This window comes from Nipponia nippon, unplaced genomic scaffold, assembly GCF_047370975.1.
Source record: "Nipponia nippon isolate SJK-2023a ecotype South Korea unplaced genomic scaffold, ASM4737097v1 scaffold_2, whole genome shotgun sequence".
Classification (NCBI taxonomy): Eukaryota; Metazoa; Chordata; class Aves; order Pelecaniformes; family Threskiornithidae; genus Nipponia; species Nipponia nippon.
Window position 1 is genome coordinate 51,619,064 of NW_028262336.1, and position 25,126 is coordinate 51,644,189.

The 25,126-nt window shown below is 42.5% G+C and overlaps 1 protein-coding gene across 1 annotated transcript; it reads right to left on the bottom strand.

Moving 5' to 3' along the window:
* Positions 1–5,426: 5,426 nt before the first annotated feature.
* Positions 5,427–23,089, bottom strand: CLDN34 (claudin 34). The gene is made up of 2 exons (XM_009476318.2): positions 22,962–23,089; positions 5,427–6,677 (listed from the first exon to the last, which is right to left on the bottom strand). Exon 2 carries the CDS (start codon positions 6,617–6,619, stop codon positions 5,975–5,977), a length of 645 nt encoding a protein of 214 aa, XP_009474593.1. The 5' UTR covers positions 6,620–6,677; positions 22,962–23,089; the 3' UTR covers positions 5,427–5,974.
* Positions 23,090–25,126: the final 2,037 nt, after the last annotated feature.

Genomic DNA, 25,126 nt, shown 5'->3' on the forward strand with positions numbered 1-25,126 from the left:
CTTTTTGTGAGTTGCTACTATCTTTATTTTACAAATGGGAAATTGTTGTATAGAAAGACTTTGGGTCAGACTTTATACATTTTTGTGATGCTAAAGCTCAGAGGTAAATAAGGCTCTGAGCTCCACTGACATTAATTATGCCAAAAGTCGCATATGGACAGCTTAAGCTTTTCAGTAGGACTTCTGAAAGTCCGGTAAGTGGATGACCACATCTTTACATGGACAAATCACTAGAAATCTGGCTTTAAGTAATTTCAAATTCACTCAAAGATCTAGTCCTTTTTTTTCGCCATGGCTAGCTATTGGATATTATATAGTTCTTTTAGAGATAGATGGAACACCTCTATATTGGCCAGTTTTATTCCCATACCTTCAAACTGCTATTCAGCAATAGCACTGATATTTCCAATCTCTTCCCCAAACTGTGAATGCTTCATTTCCAGTTCCGTAGCCTTCAGGGTTTTTTAAGCATTTCTGTTGTGCAAGGGATTTTTTCTCCCTCAATTTCAGTCAGCCAGCAGCTGCGATATACCTACCTAGTGGGTGCAGTGCCTTTAGTTTCCAATTTCCCATACGCTCGCTCTCCTACTTGTGATGTCTTTCTTGAGGCCATGTGGGGCAGGTTGGATGGGCAGGTACAAATTGGTCTTATCAGCTGATCTCAGGTGTCTGGTAATATTTTGACAATGTTAATTCAAAGCGAGATCTATTTTTTTACCTTTACCAATTTATTCCATAATGGGTCTGCATATTCAGCTCCTGGAAACCAGCCTGCACGTGCAGTAACCTTGGATGGTGCTGCGTATAAAATCCCGCTCATAATGTATGTTCTTCTTCAAAATATCATTCTGGGAATTATCCTCGTACTTGGTGTTTTCCATATATATCCCAAGAGAAAGGGGGTGACATGACATTCCGTGAATTGGATTTTAACAGTGCATACTGTACCCCATTGCCATTTATGAGCCGGTATTTATTGGTTTTATAATTCTGAGATGAGATTCGCTTACATTTTCTTGATTGGTGTCTAGTTGGTTTTGACACAGTAATTGAGAGCAAATACACTCCAAACCACCATGCTAATTATTGAACAATCTCACCTCTCTCAAGCAAGGGAAAGACAGTAAATAATTTGAGTAGTGGAAAGGGAATACGTCGGTTGAAAAATATGTTTTTATGAGCCGGTACTGGATCTGACAATACAGATGTTGGCAAGAATGAAAGGAATCCCAGTTCAGTTTTGAAAAAGGTATATTTTTTCAGAGAACATGTTTCTTCTGGGAACCTTTAATTTAATGTACATTGGTTTCCTATTTTAAGAAAACAATTTGCTGTTAAACACAATGCCAGCCAGACTTACCTTTTTTAAGCAAAACCTCTTTGTCCTGAAGTATTTTAATGGCCTAAAGAGCAGGAAATTGCCTATGACATTTCAGTTTTTCCATTCTAAGGGAAAAATAGTCCAAGGTCTAAAAATAGCTTTCTCCCGAAAACCACCCTCCCTCTCATTGCAATATACCATAAGCCATGTGACAACAAAGGCATTTCTTTCTGAGACTAGCATTGTTTTTAGTCAGCTAAAGAACTCACAATTGGCAATTAAGACTCTCTTCATGTAAAACTGCTGACTTGAATAAAAATTTTGTTTACTGACTTAACTCGAATAATTTGCTGACCTACTCTGTAGTACAACATATCCAGTTCCTCCCTCTTCCTTCACCTGAACACGAATGATGTTGGTCAGAATTGCATAGTCATCTGGAAAAAAAATCTCAGTTGACTTTGTGCTATCGGCTTGTTTTACTATTAGGCTCTTTTCAGCTTCATCTGCTATCTGAGCCTCCATCTTTGGGAAGAATACTGAATATACATTTGTACACATTTTGGTCTGAGGCCACGAATGGACAAGTGCGGTAGATGGTATGCATAAATAAGGTTAACAAAACACATCATGTGCTGGATTAATGCCAAGGAGTATGTTATAGAGGTCAAAGATGGATGCCTTACCATTATGCCTAAATACCCAGCAGAACTCAAAGGGAGTCTTGGTATTCAGATCATTCCCCCAGCAGTGAATTCAGACATGTGAGTGAATCACAAGATACTTGTTTATTGTCAGCCCAGAAAAAATAAAGCGAGACTGGTTTATGTGTAGACTGAGGCGAGCGTGGAGACATTCCTAGACAGGGTGGAACCCACAAGGTGAGTGGTGCTGTCACTGGGGAGGCAGCAGGTCCCCGGCTGCACTGAAGCTGGAGACGGAGCTGCGCGATACGAGCTCTTCAGTGGTGAAGTTTGCTTAAGAGGTTCTTGCCCCTTGTCTCCCTACTTCAAGGCCCTGACCACTCAACTCCTGTCTTTGCCCTACAGCTCGCTGCCTGTCCACAGCTGTGCTACTACAAATGACTGCAGGGCCAGGCTATGGTGTAGCTCCCTAAGGTAATCTAGGTTAAAAATAGCCTTCCAGAAAAGTTTTACATTTTTGTGTTTTAAATTGAAATCAAAATCCGATTTTACAGACAACCCTAAAAGTAGCTGTACAAGCACAACTGAAATGGTAACAAACTGACCTACTGAAAGGTAATGTAGCTTCTCAAATTCTGAAACAAATGTGTCGTGAGAATATGCACAAAGAAACTATGCCTCCTCGCTGGCGAAGTAAAAGCCCAGGAGCTTTACTTCCTCCAATACCAAAATCTTAATGAACACGAACATTCACTAAAATTTAATGAATCACACAGCCTTGAGGGATCAAGATTAGACAGGCTCAATCCCATTGAAATCAATGGAAGTTTTGCCTCTCCCTTGTCTTGAGCTAACATTTTTTTTTTTCTCCTATCATTTCTTCAGGGAAGGACTGGGAGTTTTAATATAGCCTGGTATTTGACCATGGACTACGTTTTATCATATATCAACATATAATCTGGACCATGTGACTATTGATAAGACTTCTGTACTAGAGACCTAGGAGGTACAGGGGGAAACGGTGCCAAGAGCTCCATCTAGATCACCCCTCTGTCCTGAGATAGGCTCACTCGTACCTACAGTCTTCATGGCACTATTTGTCTAAACTTATTTTTGACAAAATGTTATTTTAAAACCCCACACATCTCCTTAGGTAATCTATTCCAGTGTTTAGATGGGGAATTTCCTCACCATCTAGCCTACGTCTGACACACCACCAGTGTTTTATAGCCGCGCATCAGGACCGATCAACAGAATCCCTGGTGAAAACAGCTGTGGCAGCAACCCAGAAACTTGGCCTGTGTCTGATGTTGGTTGTTGCTTTTTCTTTTAGCCAAGAAGAATAAATGTAAATCGAACCCAACCCTTTAGTGAGTATAGCTGAGAAATACAGTTGCAGTTATTGACATTTCTGTGCATACATGAACTCAAAAAAAGCTGAAGAGTCAGTCATTTTCTGTTAAAGTTCAAATTCCTTGCCAGGGAATATTGGTGGTTTATTCGTGTGGGGAAATGCTGGCATAAACACATGCGTAGATCTTTTTTTTTCCTTATAACTACAATAAGATAAAATCTAATATTATTTAGGCCCTGTGGGAAGAGATAACAGTTCTATTGACTTGCACATTTAAAAACGAAACCTACCAACATTGTAAAGGATGTATAGCAGAAATCAAACTAGAAACAATATAGAATAAACAAGCTATGAAATCACTTGCCTTCATTGAAACACCACTTGAAAGTGCTTTACAGCATTGTAAACAGTCAAACGATAAACCCTTGCAGCAGATGAAAAAATTACCAACGATGAGGTAAGCTGCTGTTTCAGAAGAGACTGGAAGACCGTAGAGGACATGAAGGTGCTGTAGGGATTCTGTACAGACAGACAGTACAGCAAAGTCGAGGCCGTGTGGAATTTGTGGGGGGAAAATTGGACTGCTAGGTTAAGTTGAGGTAGTAACAGCCATGAGCGATAAGGCCTGGTTCGCTGGCATTTTACCTTTTCTGGTAAAGTACAAGAATTATTACATTTTTGTTACATTTTCTTTTCTTCTTTCTCTGAATCCATGAGTATTTTAGAAAATGGAGGACAATTAAAAGAGTAAAACTAAATTACTTAGGTTCCTGTAACGTTTCTTTAAAAGTGTAATAACTTTTTGAGGAACCTGTTTTCAGATCATTACTTTGTCAACACTGTTTACTCATTCCTCCCAACCTCTTAATTTATTTTTTTTTAATTGCCCTTACTGCAACGTTTGGGACATTTCTCTCTCTCTCTTTTTTTTTTTTTTTTTTTTAATGGCACTAGCATATGAAATGCCACTTAAATGATGGATTAATTTCACCTAACTTTATCTAGCTTAGGTGAAGTTTGGTTGTGTACACCACAGTTAGAAACTGTAGTTATTACAGCCATTACAGTGGGTTAAAAGAAACAGGTTTTTAGGGAGCATGTCTTCTTCTAGCTGTTCTAGGCATCTGTTTTGGAAAAAAGACTGTCTTTGTCTCTACACTGACTATAAATGGAGCCTGAAGTGACCAGTTTAGGTGTAGATGTCTACATCAGGTCAAATGAATCATACCCTGAAAGTTGTACTGAATATTCCCGGTTACGGAGAGCACTGATTTTGACAGCAGTTTTGTAATAACTTGTAGAAGTTGTTTCCGTCTTTTGCAATACCTTTGAATTTGGTGAGGTGTCTGATGAAGAAGCAAACACTTGCAGACTTTTTGGCTCTGCCTAAGTGAGGAACTAAGAGCACACCTTGCCCACAGGCAAACACGTTGCAACATAAAATGCAAATAGCTTGAAAGAAAAATAGAAGCATTAAAGACGCAGCTCTTTTTATGTGCCCTCAAGGAAGAGGAGAAACTGGCAAGAGCTTTGTAAGACTGTCGTGGTTTAACCCCAGCCAGCAACTAAGCCCCACACAGCCGCTCGCTCACTCCCCCACCAGTGGGGTGGGGGAGAGAATTGGAAGGGTAAAAGGGGAAAATTTGTGGGTTGAGATAAGAACAGTTTAATAACTTAAAGTAAAGTAAAAAATAGAACAGTAGTCATAGTAATAATAATAAAAACAAACAATAACTATACAATAGTAATACAAAGCAAGTGATACACTGTACAATTGCTCACTACCCACCGACCGCTGCCCAGCCCGTCCCCAAGCAGCAATCACTGCCCCCCCGGCCAACTCCCCCAGTTTATATACTGTGAATGCTGTCATGCGGTACAGCATAGCCCTGTGTCCAGTCTGGGTCAGCTGTCCTGGCTGTGTCCCCTCCCAACTTCTTGTGCACCAGGCAGAGCATGGGAAGCTGAAAAGTCCTTGACCACTGTGAGCGCCACTTAGCAACTACTTAGCACTGCTTAGCAAGAACCAAAGCATCAGTGTGTTATCATCAAGGTTGTTCTCATCCTAAACCCAAAACACAGCACCATACCGGCTACGGAGAAGAAGATTAACTCTATCCCAGCCAAAAGCAGGACAAAGACAATTCAGGGAAGACTCATTTGACACAACCATTATGCCACTCATATTATTGCTATTAAAAGTCTTGACTTGTCACAAAATGTACTTTGCTACAGATGTAATTAAATAATGGACAAAATATTTTAGTACCAACAAGGAAACAAGTTCACATTTAACATGGATTATTTCACATTTTTCTAACAGGACAGTTAATTCAGAGTCAGCTCTTTGAGCATGGTAAATATCTTAGCCAAAAAATAAATTAACTGATAATGTTTGTATATACAAAAGAGGACAACTGGTAAAACTTAATCACAGTTGCTGCTCAACAGCAATTATCTCAAAGATGAACCTCTGGTCATATATGACAACTAAGATGGCAATTCAGCTGGTTCATATAACAAAACAGTGTGGCTACTATAGACTAAAATTAAATTCTGTAGTTCCTTGACTATAAAATCACTTGTGCTGCTGTCCTTATCTCTTGGCTCTGCTCTTGTTCTGAAACAGCACAGGGCAGGGGGGGACTTATCCTGTCAGGATTTCGCGATAGTGTTTGCAGTCACCGGAAATCTGTACGAGAGAGAAAAAGTCCCGCTTAGCAGCAGGAGGATGACAGCTACAATCCCGATCGGAATGGCAGCACCAGCTTCCTGCGCCGCTGGGCTGGAGGGCATGTAGTAAGAAGGAGGAAAAGTGATGCTCTGGTTGTGCATTACAGAATAGAAATTCCAGCTCACGGGAATCAGGACGCACAGACCAGCCAATATGTAGAAGAAGCCACCCACCAGGAAGAAATGGGTAATGAGAGTTTTCTGAGCAATTCCCATATAAACATTTCTCAGTGCAAATATTGTGGCAGTCAGTCCCAGCAAGCCCACGCACATGGCGATCAACAGGAGACCCTGGGCAGCATAAATTTCCGGGGGGATGGAGGAGTCATAGCCACTGAATTTATGGCAGAACTGTTCTTTATAGCCAGGCGAGACGTGAAGGTAACTGATGAAGCAGACTTTCCAGATCCCCACCCAGGCAATGCCAGAGGAGATGATGGTGGTGTTGTCCACGTGCCATACTCTCCATTCCACAATTCCCATTGAAACGGTGCACAGGATCCAGCCTACCGTACCCAGAGCGAAGGCGGCGAGCTGGAGGTGCGAGGTGCTGACCAGAGAGCTCATCCTCTGGAGGCCTTCTAGTCTGTTGCAGCCACGGTTCCCATGTGGAGAAAGAGAGGCACTGGAAAGAAACACAGCTTAAAATTGCAAAGGCCACTATTTGTGTGAACAGGTGAACCTGTTTGTTAGTGAAAAAGCAGGAGAGAATACGTGTACAGAGAGAGGATGGTAGTCATCTTTCCCCAACTGTAGTGATTTGTTGAAGTCCAATGCCCATAGACAGATAACATCTAAGTTTTAATTCTGTATATTTCATAGTATCACAAGGAGAAGAAAGGGTCTCTGATTAGCTCCCATTACAATCTCCATTTTACATTCCTAAAAGGGAAATTCACATCTTTTTCCAAGTTATTTTCTTCCTTGGTAATTAACCATTATGTTCAAAGCTCCTTATACATATTACATGTCATCAGGAGTCCTAGTGTTACTGGCTAGTAGAAACTAAACCTGACAAAATCCTCGGGATCCTGCAAGAGATCCTACAACGCAGCCGCAGAAGGCACGCTCCTCTCCCCTGGCAGCTGTGTTTTCGGTGCAGCAGCCCAACCTGAACAGACTTCTGCTTTTGTGCTGCCCTTCCTTACTGAGAGTTGCTGGGACCAGCGTTAGACAGAAAATGCCGTAGTTCAGAGGCATGAACAAATCCAGGCCACAAAGTCTAATAATGATCACTGAACTTTGACCGGTTTTAGATTATTTAACCATGAATGCATTAGCAGAAATACTTGAATGAATCAGAAATATAGTGCTCTCTGCAGGGGCTGGAGCCTGGATGTGCTACCATGGGTTTCCTAGCTTCAAACTTTAACTGAGATTTCTTTAGTGTTTTACCTTCACAAATCACTCGTTCATAACCTGCCCAGCTTCTCCAGTTCAAATCGTCCTAATGCTGTTGTGGAAAAGATTTTAGTCATTTAGCCTAGCAAAAGATTTTAGGTCTGTTTGCTGGCTGTACATTCTGAGTGCAAATTAAGGTTTTATTCTAATTAAAAAAAAAATCTGTTAATTTATTTCCCACATCTTTCATATACAACCTTCTGAACAATTACAGGAATGATTTGTGATCAGAGAAGATGTGGCCTTGATTTTATTGTGTAGATCTCAAAGGTTCTAGGGATCTTTACATTTTATGAGTTATCTAAAATAACTTTTCTCCTGCTCCCGCTGCATTCAAGACAGAAGAAATACTGTACCAAGTTCACTCTAATGAGAAGAAGATAGATCTGCAACTATGTTTTGTTACTAAAGCAATAACTTTTCTATTTACTTAACCTAACAGATTCAGTGATAAAATCCAGTTGCAAAAATCCAGCTGTGGAAATATTAAATAAAAAATACCTTCATAACAATATGGCCTTAAGCAAACACTTTCCACTTTCTCAGACGGGTGCCCACTATATACTTACTTCAGACCCGAAGCTGATGCCAGTGATAAGAGGATGGGACAGAGTGGGTTTTGACGCCAGCCAAACATGGCAACATCTGCAATTTTGTCATTTTGGCCTCCCAGTTCACCTATGTATCTCTGCTAGGACTGATTTTCTCTGGGACATATTAATCTGTTATTGCAAATGTACATTTAACCATTCTTGCATGGAGGAAATTGCTCCGGAATAGCCTCCTGTGTTTTTATCTACTTAAAACAAAACCAATTTGTAAATGCTATCTCAATCTGCAACGTTATTTACAAAGTGATTATAACCCCCCCCCCATCTAATTAACAGTTGTTACCAGCCGTACAGCATAGTCCCCCACTGGAAACGATGAAGGGTTTTCTTTCTGTCCCCGTTCCACATCAAAACAGCGTCATTTCTGTACGTGTCTGGTGGTGGGAAGATGCTAGACAGAAAAGAGTGCGCGATCAAAGGAGTCGTGCGCTGACTCCCTTCTACATCTGTTTGAATCAGTTGAGCGCACAGAGGCCAAACCTGAACCATATTAAGATACCATTTCGTGCAGAGCCCGTATTTCTGTAAAACATCTCGTCTACATCATAAACATCCATTTAAACAACTTGCTGATATCAAGGCCATAGAAGATAGGCAAGCAGGCCGATCCGTGTCACTGAGAGCTGTTCAGAGTATGATATCAGTATATATCTTCATGGATTGAATTTACTCACCTGTCTGCCCGCAGAATTAAATGAGATCGTATCCACGATTACTGAGCCCTCTATCAAGCCTTCATGTGCTAAGTTACTTAGAATGGCATTCAGAATTGAATTATAAAATTAAAAATTAGGAAAAGACCTTTTTTTCCCGTGAGACTCTCAAAAAACACACAACAAGCAAACACGCAGGATGAAAGAATTCAAGGCTTATAAAAGAATTCTGAAAACACTGGAGAACAACCAGCCAACAAAGCTGAGCTTTAGATGAGGTACCAAATGTCTAGACACAAAAAATTGCTTAGGTGGGAAATGATTCATTTTGGCTCATTTCTCCACACCCTGCCCACTGGAACTTCTTTGATCTAACCTGATAGTACTGACTGACTTCGAGAAAAATCAAGGTGAAAGAGAAGTACTTTTCAGATCGATGATGAAATTGAATTACAGTTATCATACTTGCTTGTTTTGGAAAATCAGAGAGAAACCTATATTTACGACCTCTTGTTGTTAAGATTCAGCAAGAAAATAAGGAACGAAATATCAAGGTGAAATAGTTAGAGGAATTTGCTCGCCATAGGAAAACGTGGCAAAAGTAAAACAAAGATCTAGTTCCTGATTCCAGTCTCTATCATTATGAATATTAGTAAACACACTATAGGTTTTGCTGGTATCATCAAATGAGAACAGACACGTACGTATCACTTGCCAGAAGCACTGATTTTAAGGGAAGGCTTTGGATAAGAACATATTTAGTCTCCAGTTTCTGACATAAACCCTAAGCCTGAGCGCTGCCGCAGGTCGCAGCGTCCGCGGCCCCTCGGGTGTGCCGTGGGACGCGGGCATCCCACGAGGCCGCCCAGCCGCCGCACCGGCCCCGGGCAGAGAGCAGCAGGGAAACGCGTTTTCCCCCAAATGTTGCGAGATACCTTTATTTTTCAGGACTACTGTGGCAAGCATTTCCAAAAAAAAAAAAGAAAAAAAAAAGACATTTCGCTTGCAGACGCCCAGCAAAACGGGGAGTGAGCTGCAGAGGGCGTCTCCCTCCAGGATTTCGCCCATCTCAGCGGCTCGCTTGCTGCGAGACCTCAAGGAGGAGGGAAAGAAGAAGGAAGCCTGGTAGCAAGGAGAGCCACAGGGCCCTGCGCACGGCGGGGGCTGCCGGCAGGGCCAGGCTCCATCAGCGCCCGGCGCGGCCAGGGCCCCGCTGGCGGCGGCAGCAGGCGGGGGCCGGGAGCACCCGAGGGCCGGGGCCGCCCAGCAGCACCCCGTCCCCCGGAGGGCTTCTCCTCAGGCAGGAGGCACGGGATCATGGAACCAATGTCCTGAGTTGGAAGGGACCCACAAGGATCGTCGAGGCCAACTCCTGTCCCTGCATAGGACAACCCCAAAAATCGCACCATAAACATTTCCCCATTAGCACCGATAAAAGCGCTATCCGATTCCAACAGTGAATTTTTCAAGAATCCATTAGATTCATTCCTGAACAGTCCCACAGTTTGTGGGTTACCGCCAGAAGCAGACTCATCTTCTGTTTCTCTCCTCGTTCTCATTCTATCAAGTTTCTTCTGCTGTTCCCTCAACAGTGCCTGCTGTTGAATCTCTAGAGACTGGTCATCTTTCGGAGGATCAGGATACATATCCCTCAAGCCCATACACGTTTCAGCATCTTTGTATTTAAGTTCATTAAATTCCCAGATATTCTGTATATTGATGGGATCTTGTGTCTCCTTTGATGAAGGTCGCCTTACTGGAGCCTGCAGACGAAGCCTGGCCACCTCAAATATGTCCTTTGGATTCTTCTCTCTCCTCCCACGTGTAATCGGTACATCATCATCATCACTGACCACCTTTAGCTACTGCTCCTGCAGTCGCCTCTCGGCTCCCCCACCAGCAGCGCCCTTCCTGTAGGTTTCAAAGACAGAGGCGTCCTCTTCGGAAAGGAAGAATTTGATCCATCGCTAACTTGCCATTCCCATAAAAAAGCGAAGAAATAATTTTTTTTTAATAAAACCTTTTGGTCCCTGTGCAAATGCCCTTTCCAGCCTTCTGAGAGAAAAATGTGAAAGTTCAGTCCTTGCGTGTTTAGAGCTCTAGTGGATAAAATACAGTTCAAAGCTCAGATCATACGGCAGTCTGTGCTAACACAGACAGCATTGGCGTAATCTATTGGCTGGTTTCATGCTTTAGTAATTGTATAAATATTTTGAATTAATTTGATTAGTATAGTAAGATTACTTATATGGTCTGAATAATACAATGACGTAACACGATCACTATATGAAATTTCCTAAGGCAAATGAACTCATATTCAGTCAGCTACAGGAGGTCTTCTGAATAATTAGTTGGTGTTACTGGCGTGCAGTTCTTGATTTGGAAGCTCACTCAGAGCTGCAGCTTTCAGCATTCAAAGTTTGCATGCCAGCTGTTTCATGGGGTGGAGGTAGCCCACAAAGGCAACCCTGCCGGGAGGAACAAGCTAGGTCTCCGTGGTGTGTATGCCAGTGGACAAAAAGCATGACTGAAAACCCTTTTCACCCAAAGAAGCAAGAGAAGTGTGTTAAGAGGTGGCCACGGTTCCATCTCTCGGTGTCCCATGATTTCATCAACATTTTCATTTAAAATCAATTCAGTCCAATCCGACAAGCATTCCAGCAGCTTCTGGGGACAGTCTTTGGAAAGTCTAGAAACAACAGCTAAAAAAGGAGAGCTGCTTCTACAGGCTTCTCACCTGAGACTCCCTTGCTATCATTTTCTCTCTTAATACATCTTTCATTTCCTTCATGTGGAAGGGCTTTCCTTCATGGATGTATTTTTAACTAAATACCCTACCTGAGTAAAAGCAAAATGTAAACTTGCTAGCATTCAGTGGAAATTTGCACAGAGAAAATTTGCACAGTGGAAATTTGCACAGACAGAAGCTAACGGTAAAAGATGATCCATGCTAGTGAATTCATCGAAGTATAGAAACTTGAAGGATCCTTTCATCTTTATTGCTTATTTTTTATTTAAATCAAGCATTGCACAGTGAGTAGCTGTTTATGAAAAGTGTGTTGAGCCATTGCCCATATACTTCAGGGACAGAATGAGACGTGACTTCCTCCCTCTTAGTTACAAGAAACAGATGAGGATGCCTGGGAGATGTGGTGACTTTCCTACAGCTGCAAGCTTGCTTCTAGGAGAAAAAATGGAAACAAGCCGCTCTCTCAACTGCCAAGTCGTTTCACTTTGAGTCTTTTTTGGGTCATCTGTGCATCAGGCTTACCTTTACAAAGACTAACGCGAAATGCTGCAGTCGAAGAGGTAAAGGTCAGTTCTTTGTGGCCACAGTCCCACCTCCTGGTGTTCTCAGCAGCAGGAGCAAACAGAAATGGGGCTATACTTGAAATTTTGTCAACACTTCTTTTACTTCCAGTAATTGCTAGTGACAAATGGCTGGGGCTATGATATCAGTTCTCAGAGCAGAGAAACCGACACAGCACCACTTCTGGAATTAATACTGGGTCTTCTGAAAAGTTGTTTTAATTACATTCAGCAGTCTTTATGCCTCAGCTGGGTTTCAGATCTGGTTTCTAAAAGTCAACCTGCCATAAGCTCCTGAAACAAAGATTTTAAAAAAACTGCAGGTAAATAAGGAAAGGAAAAAAGCTAGCATGCTTTCTTCATTAGTGCATTTAAATATAATTGGGCCTTTCAGGTTACTGGGTCTCAGACTCATGGGGTGAAGGCCTGTGCCAGGGGGCGATGTCCAATTTGTAGGGTGGTGCAAGAGAGTGTCCCCAACCATGCAATCACCTGCAAGACTTGTCTCATATTGTTTCATATGATGGGTTGAGGGCAGGATGGCACTAGCTTTCAGTGGCATGGAGGGAGTTTGCCATTTAGTAGAGGTCCTTTAGAGGCTGGCATGAGCTAGGTAATACGCTCCCAGCAGCAGCAGCTGCTCTGCTGTATCTCTCCACCTCTGGGACCTCAAGCACCAGGCAGAGCTGGATGGGCCAGTCATCAACACCTGGCACAGAAGATCTCAGACACAGGCAGAGGCTGCAGGGAAGCATGAGATGGAGCTGGGCCCTGTCATGTGAATTTGTGAGCGTCTTACACAAATTGCATGCTCCTTGACGTGATACTCAAAGACTGTACTAATGCTCTAGACCCTTGAGATTTTCTTCGTAGGCATTGGGTGGGTGGTTGAAAGAAGAGCTTTCCAAAAGGGTAGGAGACAATACGCTAAAAAACGTAACACTAGAAGAGCACAGTATGAGTCTCCCTGTCTGCAGCCTGTCTGCCTGTTGAAAGACGGTTTTGCTTTAGGAGCTCTACTGCAACTTGTAACCACCTCGAAGAGAAAGTTCATGATAAACTCTTCCTATATAAAATATGCACAAAGTTATTTTTCCCAGCCCGTGTAAGCAGAAATTCATTTATTTCCATTTATTTCATGTTTTAAGCAGATATTTTTGCTTTAGATGTTGCCAGGCACTGTGTGCATTGTGAAATTAACATTCAAATCATGCTTTTGTAAAGTTTTGTAGCCTAGATGCAGCTTTATTGGTCTATACTGGACATGGCTTACTAACCAAATCCTTTGTTCAATCTAAGTCTTGCAGCAGAAAGGGAGTTTAAAAAAGCATAGTAATTAAGAAGGTCTCTTCTTAGCAATATCCTTATGATTTAATGCTTGAAAACTTGATTCTTCAGTTCCCAGTTGGGAAAACATTCTTTTTAGGAAACAAATAAATATTTAAATCTCTCTCCATCTGTTCTCTATCAGCACTTCATAAAATAAGTCATATTAAAAAAAGAGAAGACTTACTTCTGTGAGTCTGAGAGTTGTCTAAGGCTTTGAAGCAGTGTCAGCTGGATGAAGCAAGTTCCAGAAGGGAGAGGGAAAAAATGCCCGTGCAAATTGTCTGACTTGTTACGCTACCAAATAGGTACCTCACAGTTCCTTGTCACTCTCCCACTAAGTCAACAAAGATGTAGGAAGTCAGTTAATCATTAACATATTATAAAAATATGAAAGCTTTGCCATATGCCGTTTATTCTAATTGCTCTAAAACACTTACCGAAGTTATATAGATAACTCCCAGGGAAAATTCAGTTTTCCGTAAGACACACTTTCAGAAAATCTGCCTTTATGATTACATGATTTTCCAGCCTGAGATCACCACTATGTCCCAGCCTGAAGGACACAGAATTCTCATCTGAAAGAGAATGAAGTGATTTCATAACCCTTTCTTCTTTCTTAGAGTTTTCCCCTTCTATTTATGCAACCAAATTAGTGCAGCTCTACAGGGGGAAGAAATGTAGGGGATAAGGAGAAGGTTTTCCAAGGAATACACTCAAGCTGAACTGTTTTCTTGTTGGACGGTGGTTAGCAGTATCCATAGTTTAGTACAAACAGTACCAGGCTTGCTATCTCAGATGCTTTATAAAAAAAAGAAAAAAAGAAAAAACTTTTTTTATAATGTTTGCCTTGCTTTGTGGTTTTCCTGTGAATGGTTCTTACAAATGGTAAGAGAGTTCTTAACTCCATTCTGGTTTCTCCTCTTTGAAACCTGGAATAAACTATGCTAATCTCCAAATGATGCACTGGCTCCTACAGTGGGAGGACATTTCCAGGGCTGGTGCTGAAAGATGAGGAAGTTTATTTCACGGAAGCATCCTGAAGTGGGAAGCCCTCATGGAAAAATTCTTCTCACCTGTAACACACCATGGCTGGTCATTGCCACCACTAAAGAAGGCTGCAAAATGGCATTAATCCATATCCTTTAATTTTCTGTGTCACTTTTAATCCAGTTCCCCTCCTCTCTTACTGTATCTTCCAACTGACGCTGATTCACTTGTGTCACGTGCAGGTAATGCAGCCGGGCTATGGCAGCACACTCCTCTCTTCTTCTGTGGCTCACCGGGCTGGGATCTCCTCTCCGGTCGGTCACAGCTAGGTGGTGGTAGTTTGTTGCACAGGCAAACTCAACTACTCGGGCTTTGCTGTTGCGTGCCAAAAAGCTCCAACACGTACAGACCCCGATGGGCTTGTTGTCATGTGTGAGACTTGAGTACAGCCTCTTGACTTGGTGATGGGTCTGCTGATTGAGAAGGACAGCATCCTTGGGCAGTAGGCAGCTGGCAGATAGATTCCTTTTCTTGGATTTAATAACGGTGTGAGGCAATATTTGCAGGCAAATCTATTGCTGATTTTACATATGAAGCTGCTGCATGCAGCCTATTTGACTAACCATGCGACAGGAGTGGCAACCCCTACGCTACTCCCAGAACAACACTTCTTTGCCACCCGCCCCCTCCCCCCCAATTTTGTATCTCTGACCTATTTCTTCTCAGGCACAAAAAAAAAAAATTGTGATGTTTTAAAGATTAAATTGTACAGAAAGATAATAATTTTGATATATTTGTCAACCACCATCAGTGCAGTGAAGTTTAATTCAACTGGAAATCTACAGTGCTTAGTCTGTGATAACAGAACCGGCAGCATAAGCACCATTACATTAGTGCGAAATACAATACACACAAAATGGAATGGAAGCAAGATAGGAAGCAAACGACAGTATTAAGTGTTTTTTCTTGTCAGTATATGATTATGACTTCTATAAACGTGTTCCTTTTTAATGTATTAGTGACAAATTTTTACGAAGCAGATGGAAATTAAATAAGTTTCTGACTGCCTTATTTAAAAGAACACATTTTACACATCAGACTTTATTGTCCTTTGAATGCCAACGGTTAATACTTTTGGGGGCAGAAGACATTTGCTTTCTTCCTCCTGTGGCCTTGACCCAAAGCACATTGAAATCAGTGGGAATAGTTCTGCCGACTTCAAAGACCTTTAGATCAAGCCCAGTCCCTTCTGTGGTTTACAATTTCATTGTTAAATACCACAGAACAGGAAATATTTGTTTCAAGTTAATTTTCCTTTCATTTGCCACGTTGAAAAAACCAGCCTGAAATCAAGATGCTGTGCAAGATACACTGCCCAACGAGTGGTACGAAATAGGCAGCAGACAGAGCCCCGTAAAGAGCTCCGAGGCTCAGGTACAAGTACGGTCTCACTTTTTGTTTCGAGACAAAGGTTACTTCTCCCAGGAGACACAGCAGCCTCCCTGCACGCAGCTTGCCCGTCTGTGATCGGTGAACTGGGGACTAGAGTTGTTGCATCCTCACTCTTTGTCACCGCTTGTCCTCAGCAGATCATCAGATCCAACACTGAACCTAAGTGTCGGCCTCTAAAACCACAGCTTGAGTCTGAGAAAAATAGTTACATGAACATCTTTCCTGACTGTATACCTTTATGGCCAAACCATGTTGTCCTTTGAAACCTGGGAAATTCAGAGATGAGACAAACAACTGTACCAAACAACACAACTCATGTGACAAAAAGTGCTTCATAGCCCAACAGCAGTAGACTCTCTGCCCGTTTTGCTTGTGCCTCTTCAAACGTGGATCACAAATACATTATCAACAGCACATTAAATGACACTGAAAAGCAGGACACTTAAAAGAGGAGGGTGCGTTTTCAGAGAGCGCGCAATGACCTCGTCGCAAGCGTTGCCCCACTGCTGAGGCTAATCCCATGAGCAGCCCACTGGACACCTGCATAAATAAACTCCACAGCTGTGTGTTGCAGTAATAAACACCCAAAAGCAAGATGGGCTTTTGAAAGGGTTAAAACCCCTCGCACTTCATCGTGTATGCCTTAGGAATGGGGAAGAAAGCTTCCAGGCGAGGGGGTTGGGAGCCGTCCAAGCGGGTAGGCTCTGTGTTCCTCTGCAGATGGAGATGGCCAGCGGTGGTGGGATGGATGGGCAGCAGCAGGATCCCCGCCATGTTGCTAAACATGACCCTGGGGCAGGGGTGCTCTTGTCATAGCATGGCAAAGGGCTCGGTTGTTAAACAGCTTGACTTTTCCTTTTAGAGTGGTTGTCACTCTCTTTGTCCTGCCAAGCCTGGCTAAGGCTGGGAGCATGCAGCAGTCAGACTGCCCAAGGCTTGCCGCTGAAGAGAAGCACCGCTGCCGAGCTCAACGGACCACACAGGGAAACACCACACTTTATCAGATCCTCAGCACAATCCCGAACTACAATCAGCCCGTTCACAGCTGCCAGCGTGTGCCGTTTGCTTTTATGGTTGATCCCATCAGCTGGGAGGTTCTCTGACTCCAGAGAACTTGGTAATAGTTTTGTTGTGCTACTGCCATTATGTCATTGCATTTTGCTGGCTTTGATTTCTCTTCTATTTTGTGAAGTCCCAAATAAGTGTCCAAAATGCTCAGTCCCTACCATCCTCTGTGTTAGTTCTGTTTATATTTTTTCTGTCCAGTGTGGGTGACATTTAAATACATGTTTTAGTCTAACACTCCAGTGGACCCTGACATTATATGAGGGACATTATATGTTGCCCCTCCTAGCAAGAGAGACGATGCTCAATGTCCAGTTTAGGCACTGGAAGCTGGGAAGCCTGTACTTCACCCGTGTCTGGACTTGCTTTCTTCCAAACAATCTTGCACAGCACTAGTATCCCTATCAACGGCCAAATACTTGTTTAGTGCTTCTATCCAAACCATATCAATCAGAGATATTTAGTCCACCATCAATGCCACCAGTAGTGGCCTCAGACGCCCTGCTGACACACTAACAACTCGTTTTTTGTTCTCAACTTTTCCCGGATTGCCCTTATTACTGAGCTAGAAGACTTGCAGAAACTTCCTGTGAAGTTTTCCCTTTTACTATCGGTCAGTTAAAACCAAGGGGGAAATGGAAACAAACAGAAGACAGCTGCCCAGATTATCTCCAGCATGGGTTGTTTAGACCTTTTTTTCAGAGACTAGCAACCATAGGTCCTTTGGAATGGGCTCAGTCTTAGTTTTTGAAGCAAAATTGAGATGACAATTACAGACTCAATAATTTCAAGAGAGATGATTTCACTGTGATCGTGACTCAACATGGGGTTGATTTAAAACCAACAAAATTTGTCTTTGGCTCAGCAAGAAATCGATTTTTTTTTCTTAGAGAGGTAGAACACAAAAGCTTACACGCACAAAATGAATGGCTGCTAAAATTAGATGCACACTTGTAGTCTTCTGGTTATTCCCAGATACCCCAAAGTAGGTCATTCAAAGCTTAACAAAGACATTTTCCTCAGACTTGCTGACATTTTAGAGCTGGTGGAAAAGACCACCTGATGGGAGGATGTTATCGACATGTCATACTCGGGTTTCGCTCTGCCTTGGCAGCATTTCTGCACTGCGGGAGCGCTGCCGTGTTACGCCAGGCTTTTTTCACTTCATTGGAGCTGCCTTAGCAGCTTGTTCTTAACCAGCCGTTACAAGTTACAAGAAAATCAAATTCCTATCAATTTCCATTAAAGGGAACAAAAGTAAGAGATCAATAGAAACCTTTAGCTGGTAGCATATCATGGGGGGGTTTAAAGCTTTACAAAGCAACGTCCTGCACGAATCATGGGGCACTATTGAAGTACTGCTTTAGGAGAAACATGCAAATCACTGGTTGCTCGTAAGCTGATCGTGGCTATGGCCTCAGCTACGAGAAGATCTTCAGGATCTTTACTGACCCCCTTAAAAGGGTTTCTGTGCTTCCCCCCCCCCCCCCCCCTTCCTGGTTATTGTCATAGCTGAACAATGACTGGGATCTTTCAACTGATCAAGACCCTATTAAGATTGATGCAGTAGGAAATAGATACCAGTGTTCTGGTGAAACAGAATGCAACTAAAATAGGATTCTGCAGAAAGCAAAATAGATTTCTTCTGAACTATCTTATCATCAAAAGCAGGGTACTGGTGGAGAGCAGAAGGGTGCAGTTCCATAAAGAGCTCCAGAAAGGGTGCATTCCTTAAATATGTGAAGGGGCAGCTGCTTTTCAAAAGCATTTTATTGAAGCATCTTTGCCTCAAAGGTAAGACAGCTCTACTTTTTATCCTTGTGTTAGTCTGTGTTTACCTGGGCGCTGGGGGGAAGAGGTGCCAAACTGCCCCTGCTTTCCCTGACAGCACTACGTAGCCACTTTACAAATCACAAGGCAAAGCAGATGCAAGCCTATCGATCCTCCAACGATGTGTGCTCCAGCACACCTGGGGGACAGTTTCAAAAAGGGGAGGCAGCCACCTGGAAGGAGCTGATGAAGTGAGATCAGCTCTATGTTGGCCCAGGGAAATGTTTTCACGGGCAGCTCAGTTTGTCAGTACGGGAGCACTGGTAGGAGACTCGCCTGTATACAGTGCGTTATCTCCGAAGACATGAGGAAAAACAAAAGTGAACACAGTCACTAACCAAACTAGTATACGGAGAAGAATTTGTGGCAACTCCTGTGGGCGCATGTGTGGAGAGGGTCTGTAATGGAAGAAGAAAGATCATCTTTGGTCTCTTGTCCCAAGTGTGATAGGACGAGAGGAAATGGCCTCAAGTTGTGCCAGGGGAGGTTTAGATTGGATATTAGGAAAACTTTCTTCACGGAGAGAGTGATTAGGCATTGGAACAGACTGCCCAGGGAAGTGGTGCGATCACAGTCCCTGAAGTGTTCAAAAAACATGTGGATGTGGTGCTTAGGGACATGGTTTAGAGGTGGACCTGGTAGTGGTAGGTTAACAGGTTGGACTCCATGATCTCAGAGGTCCTTTCCAACCTTAACGATTCTGTGATTCTCTCTGACTGAGATGTGCTGCCTGGAGCACTCAAGCCCCATTTGCAAGCTGAGGGCTTGCAAACTCCCACCTATTTTCCTGACCTGTCAGCCTACAAAAGCCACGTGTTATAATTACCTCTGCTCTTTTAAGACCCCAGTTATAAAACCGTTGGCAATATAAATATTTACCAAAGTAGTCACACCTTGGTACGTGACCATGTAATGTAAGAACTTCAAACACAAAAGGTGGATTTATGGTGACCATAAAATTTTCATTCTGAGTTTCCTGACTTCTGGAGACTTAACGCCTAACCTTCACACTGCACATTTTCCCTGCCGTTCATGACACCGATACTATACTCCTGACACCCTTGAACATTTGCACCTGATTTTTATTTTCATGTGCCTGTCTTGTGCTCGCTGGTTCTTGATAGGACTTTCTCTGCTAAATGAGTCTCATTTTGTATGTGATGCTAGGTAGCACATACACAGCAATCTTTAAATCTCAGTTTTGATATTCTCTACTCTCTAATAATTTAGATGTGTCTGTTCTCATGTTCTCCAGTTTTCCAACACCTTTGTGTTGGATATGGATAGTAGAATTAGACACAATGTTTTAGAAAGTTTAGAAAGTTTTCGGTAATACTGCCTAGCAAGATGCTACTTCCCCCATGCTCCCCTTCTCTTCCAAGGCACCGTTTCAGCCTTTTTCCTAGAGCAGAGTTCGTCTGAGCTGTTCATTCACTGTGACCCCACGCAGTTTCTGAGTCGCTGCTTTTTGGTCTATATTCCATCACCCTGCCCATGTGATCTCAATCACTTGCTCCTTGATTAATTGCTTTGCATGTCACCATATGAAATGGCACTTTGTTTGAACACACCCAGACTACCAATCATGCTCTATACAACTTTCCTCTTTATTGTTTGCCACGTATGTGGTGAGCGGTGACCATTACCCCTGTGCCTCTTTTGTAATCATCTCTCTTATTTGTGTGGTGGAACTGCCCATCACATAAAAATGGTAGTCTAAATAACTCCACCTTTGCAAAACCAGTGTGACAACAGTTTACTCACCTAGTTCTTTTTTTCCCCATTGCAGTAAAAACAGGAGGAAAAACTGTTTTGTTTACTTCTCAAACTGTAAGCGTATACAAACACATACAGAGTACTTGGAGAACGGAGTGACTGACCAGAGTTTTGTAAGAATCCCTAGATCCCAAACCCCAGAGCCATATGGTCTATATTCAAATCAAAAGGATTCTGTATGTGCAGGCATTTGACAAATGGGCCTGCAATTAAAGCTGTGTACCACAGTAGCTGGGCTTTTAGAATTTAATGCTGAGTTAGGCACTTAAGGCGTGGATGAATCCCACTTTTGATTTCAATGCCTAAATTAGGAGCTTTCTCCTCCTACAGAAAGAGAAGGAGGCGGGGAAGGGAGAGGTATCTGGGTTGAACCAAGCTCTTTTGGTAACCTTATCTCAGCTTGCCTATAGAGGGAATCAAGGACAACTGGGCTCCTAATTTAGGCCCCCAGCTAGGTACTTAAATGGTAATCCAGATCCAGCAGTCCATACACATTGAAGAGTTAGACTTCCATACTGACATTAGGATCAGTGTCTGCACCCAGGCACCTCAGACTAGACACGAAACAGGAGAAAGGTGTACCTGTAGCTGTATCCTCACCAGCCTTTGGCATTTACCTTAATGCTGCAGTTAGCCAGCACTTCAAGCTTGGATTCGGAGCGTGATGTTATGTCCTGCATCTGAGAGTAGGCCAGGCAGCGGGGCAGATTCTGGTCACCCTTCTCCCTGGACTATTTCTGTTGTTGATTGCCTACCACAAACTATGTAAGTAGCCCATGGTACAGAAACCCAAGATCCTCCACTCCCTATTGATACCCAAATGCTTGGGCTGAATATTTAGGCCTGCTTTGCTTCTGGCTTTCTAAATCATGCTTTTCTGGCAGCACATGATAGTCCAGCTTAAGCAAGGATTAGCTATTGCTCTGCCCTCAACCTTCTGATTGGTAAAGCAAGCTCTTAAGAGGTGGCAATTGTGGAAGCAAAACTCCAGAGAACAAGCCAGGTTGGTCGCTTGGTAAATGTGCGGTGTGCTGTACAAGATGGAAAACATCTCATCTCACGGCCCAGGTGACTTAAGCATCTCTGCACACCTCGCTAGCTGGGCTGTTTAGAGTTTAGGATGACTAGAGTGAGAGGATGACTTCTTCCTCAGTGCCAAGTGCTCGTTAGCGCCAGAGAGCCGTGCCAGTGTCTCACCAGCCAAGAACGGGGCGTTACTGAGTGCGTTTAACAGCACGGTGGTCTCCTCCTAACACAGTGAGACCTGAGAATCTGAAATTCCAAGTTATTCCCCATACGTTTAAACTTCAAAGATGCTTTAAGGTTTTTTTTACACTACAGTGATGAAAAATGCCTGCCCTAGCATATGGAGACAGTATGGTTTTGCTGTATCAGGTACAGAGAAAGGCGGGAAATTCACTGCCCTAATACACTTTACTGCTTGTTTAGTTTTTCTTCCTTCAGGGCACTGAGCCCTCCTGGTTTAATTCGTCTTCACTTCCTTGAGATCTGTGTCACCCCATTACTAATAAAAAGAACGTGACCTGCTCCAGCCCTTTCAGGTCAACGTTGGCCACTTCAATCGTCACAGCTTGATTCCCTTTTTATCTTTGGAGGAACCAGACCTGCCTGTGAAAGCTGTAACTCCTGGGAGTGGCTATGGATGGTACTCACAAGCCTCATGCTTTTCTGTTTAGGTACTGAGATAAATAATCTTATCTTCCATTGCTTACTATTTAGCCTGCAATTGCTCACTGTATTTGTATTTCTCCGAGGCTGTTAGAAAAGACACAAGCCTAATTTATCACTAACAAACACTTCATGAAGACAGCTGGGAAGTGAAACAGATGTTGAAACTACATCCTTGAAACAATCTTCATCAGGAGGATTTTGTTAATTCCTCTCAGGCTTTTGGACTTTACAGCTCTGCCAAAATAAAGTTTTGGTAGAACTCTTGTAACTATACATCCATTACCCAGTTTACAGAATATGCTCTCCTGGAGGCTGGCAAGTGATGCTATCACTAGGAACAGCGGCAAACGAACAACTCCTGGTAATGCACGTCAGACCACAGCTTTTCCAGAGCTAATATTGCCTTCTCTTACAAAAGTTGCTTGGAATGAATAAAGTCTAGTTAACGTAGTTGCAACTTAGTAAGTATGTGTTTAAGAAAAGCCTTTCTTTCACTAACTCCATGAACACAGATCTAGAGTTCTTGAGTATTCTCACCTCGGACTTGTGGCATGCCGGCTTCATTTAGATACCATTTTGCCAGAGATTTCTGTTACTGAAAGTAAGTATGATTATTCTTCTGTATCTTTCAACACCTTGTAAATCTTCAGCTCCCTGTCACAAATCTATTTGCTGTAATTAAATTTTCTCCCATGTCAAGACAGGCAATCGCAAATAGCAAATAAAAATATTTCAGTAGAAGTGGCTATGTGGTGGGACTCCGGTTCTTCTCTAGTGGCACTGGTTTAGGTTAACAACTCACACCTAGTGAGCAGGAGGTGCACGGAATTCCTCGTCCCGCTTCATTCCAGAAGAGGTGCCAGACACCACTGCATTAGTAGTCCAGATATTCTCCGTATCCCACCCATGGCAGCAGCCAGCACCAGGCACGGTTTCTGAAAGAAGCAGCAGGCAATAGGCAACAACAGTTAGCGGGTAGTTTCTTGCTGACCTTACCAGTTAGCAGTTTGTTGCATCCAGAATTAGATTTGTAGCAACAGACTGCATCAATACTGAGATGCTTGGCAGCAGCGGAGGGCATGGCCTAGTCACAAGGCCATCTCCCCCTGCCAGATTTAGGAGACTCCCTCCAAGACAGAGATAGCAAAGCACCTAAAAATGAAGCTGTTGTGAGAATTTTTAACACAGGAGAAAAACAAAAAGCGTTTTACTAGCCTTGTTCTCAGGAAAGGCTCAGCTGCTTTGACCGAAATAAAACTCCTCGCCTAAGATAAGCAATAAAGCATCTGCCCACAGGGCTGCAGCTGAGAAAAAGGTCCCAAGCATGGCCCATCTTGAAAAGATTCTACCCGCTCTGCTTGTAGGTGTGCTGCTGTGCTCTGGGACAGAAATGACCTTCTGCTATTGGAACTACATTGAATTTACTTCAATTCAGGTTTTCTCCCGAGTTGTATTAAATTACAATTAAGTTAACCTACTTCAAAAGGAACAACTTTATTCATAGAAACATTATCAAAACAGTAGGTAGGGAGAATGAAACCCAGGATTTCAGAGGTGAACAGCTAAACCACACGGGTAACCCACTGTACAATTTGTGGATCATTAGAATTAGTTAAGTTACAGACTGGAACTGTGGTAAAGTGAATGTGATGTCCAATTTTCCACTGCTGACAACTGACAATACATAGTCCAGAACTTTTAAGATGTAATTATTAATTTTTATAACATCTACTCTGTCGGCAGGTTCTGCCCAAGTATGTAGAAAAAACAATTTATACTCTAAAGAAAACCTACAACTGAGAAGCCCTTAAATTAGGACAAACCTATGAACTTCTGCAATAAATGACTGGACACCATTAAAATAGGAGTTACTATTCTACTGCGCACCCATCATAACACCTTGCTAGCCTCTGATTGCCAACAGATAACTTCAGCTGTAAAAAATGAGACAATTAAGTACATCAGAATTAATCAATAGAGCTTGGTTAGGAAAGAACACCGTGCAATTGTGACTCCTTTGAAATCTGAGGGTCTCAAATACCCCAAAACAGAAAACAAAGAACCTAATTTCAGTTTAAAGAAAATCAATTTTTTTTCCAATTCAAACAGTACACAAAAACTAGACTGTTATTGCCCTATAGCTGCCATCCTGGATTATACCAGGAAAGCAGGCATGAAGAGGTGGGTCCACATACACATAGAGGGAGAGAAGAAGGGGGTGAAAAGCATCATTAGAAGTTTATAAAAATCCTACAAATACCCAAGTATTTTTCCTTCCCTAACTTCCTTTTCCCCGATAGTTTCTATGATAAAGGCCTTCACAGACAATTAATTTCCAGGATGATTCATCAAGCCATAAAATATTACCTGTGGTCAGCTCTACAACAAATTCGTGCACACTTGACAGTGTTTCCCAATAAGGCAGAAGATTCTGCAGTTAATCTGAGAGCCCCCATTAAATTGAAATTAAGCAGCTTCTGTGGAAGTCTGTTAGAGATGGAGAGTTCACAGTGATCTGTTCTTCCAAAAAATGTTGAGAACCACTGACTTTAGATATTTCCATATGCATTATCATTCTAAACACGGGATGAAACCAAATCAGTGTAATTGCCCAAGCAGAAAAATCTTAAGTCCTTCCCTGGTATATACTCCCTAAGTCATGAGAGACTGATTTATTTTATCCACCTCATAACACATCTTCCTTTCTGCCCTCTCATACTCACACACTTAAAATAATGAATAGACATGAACACATTTCTGGTACTTACTTACACTGGGAACTTGAGAATGATCAATTACGTCAACATGTTAAATAATCTGTGAGAAGACGGCAAGCTACCTCAGACCATCAGATAACTGGCCTGGCCTTTAAAAGCTATGGGCGTCATTGATGGACACCATGAGACGGCTAACACTGGACAGCAAAACAATAGGTTTTGACAGTTAAAACTGCACACAAAAACTAACCC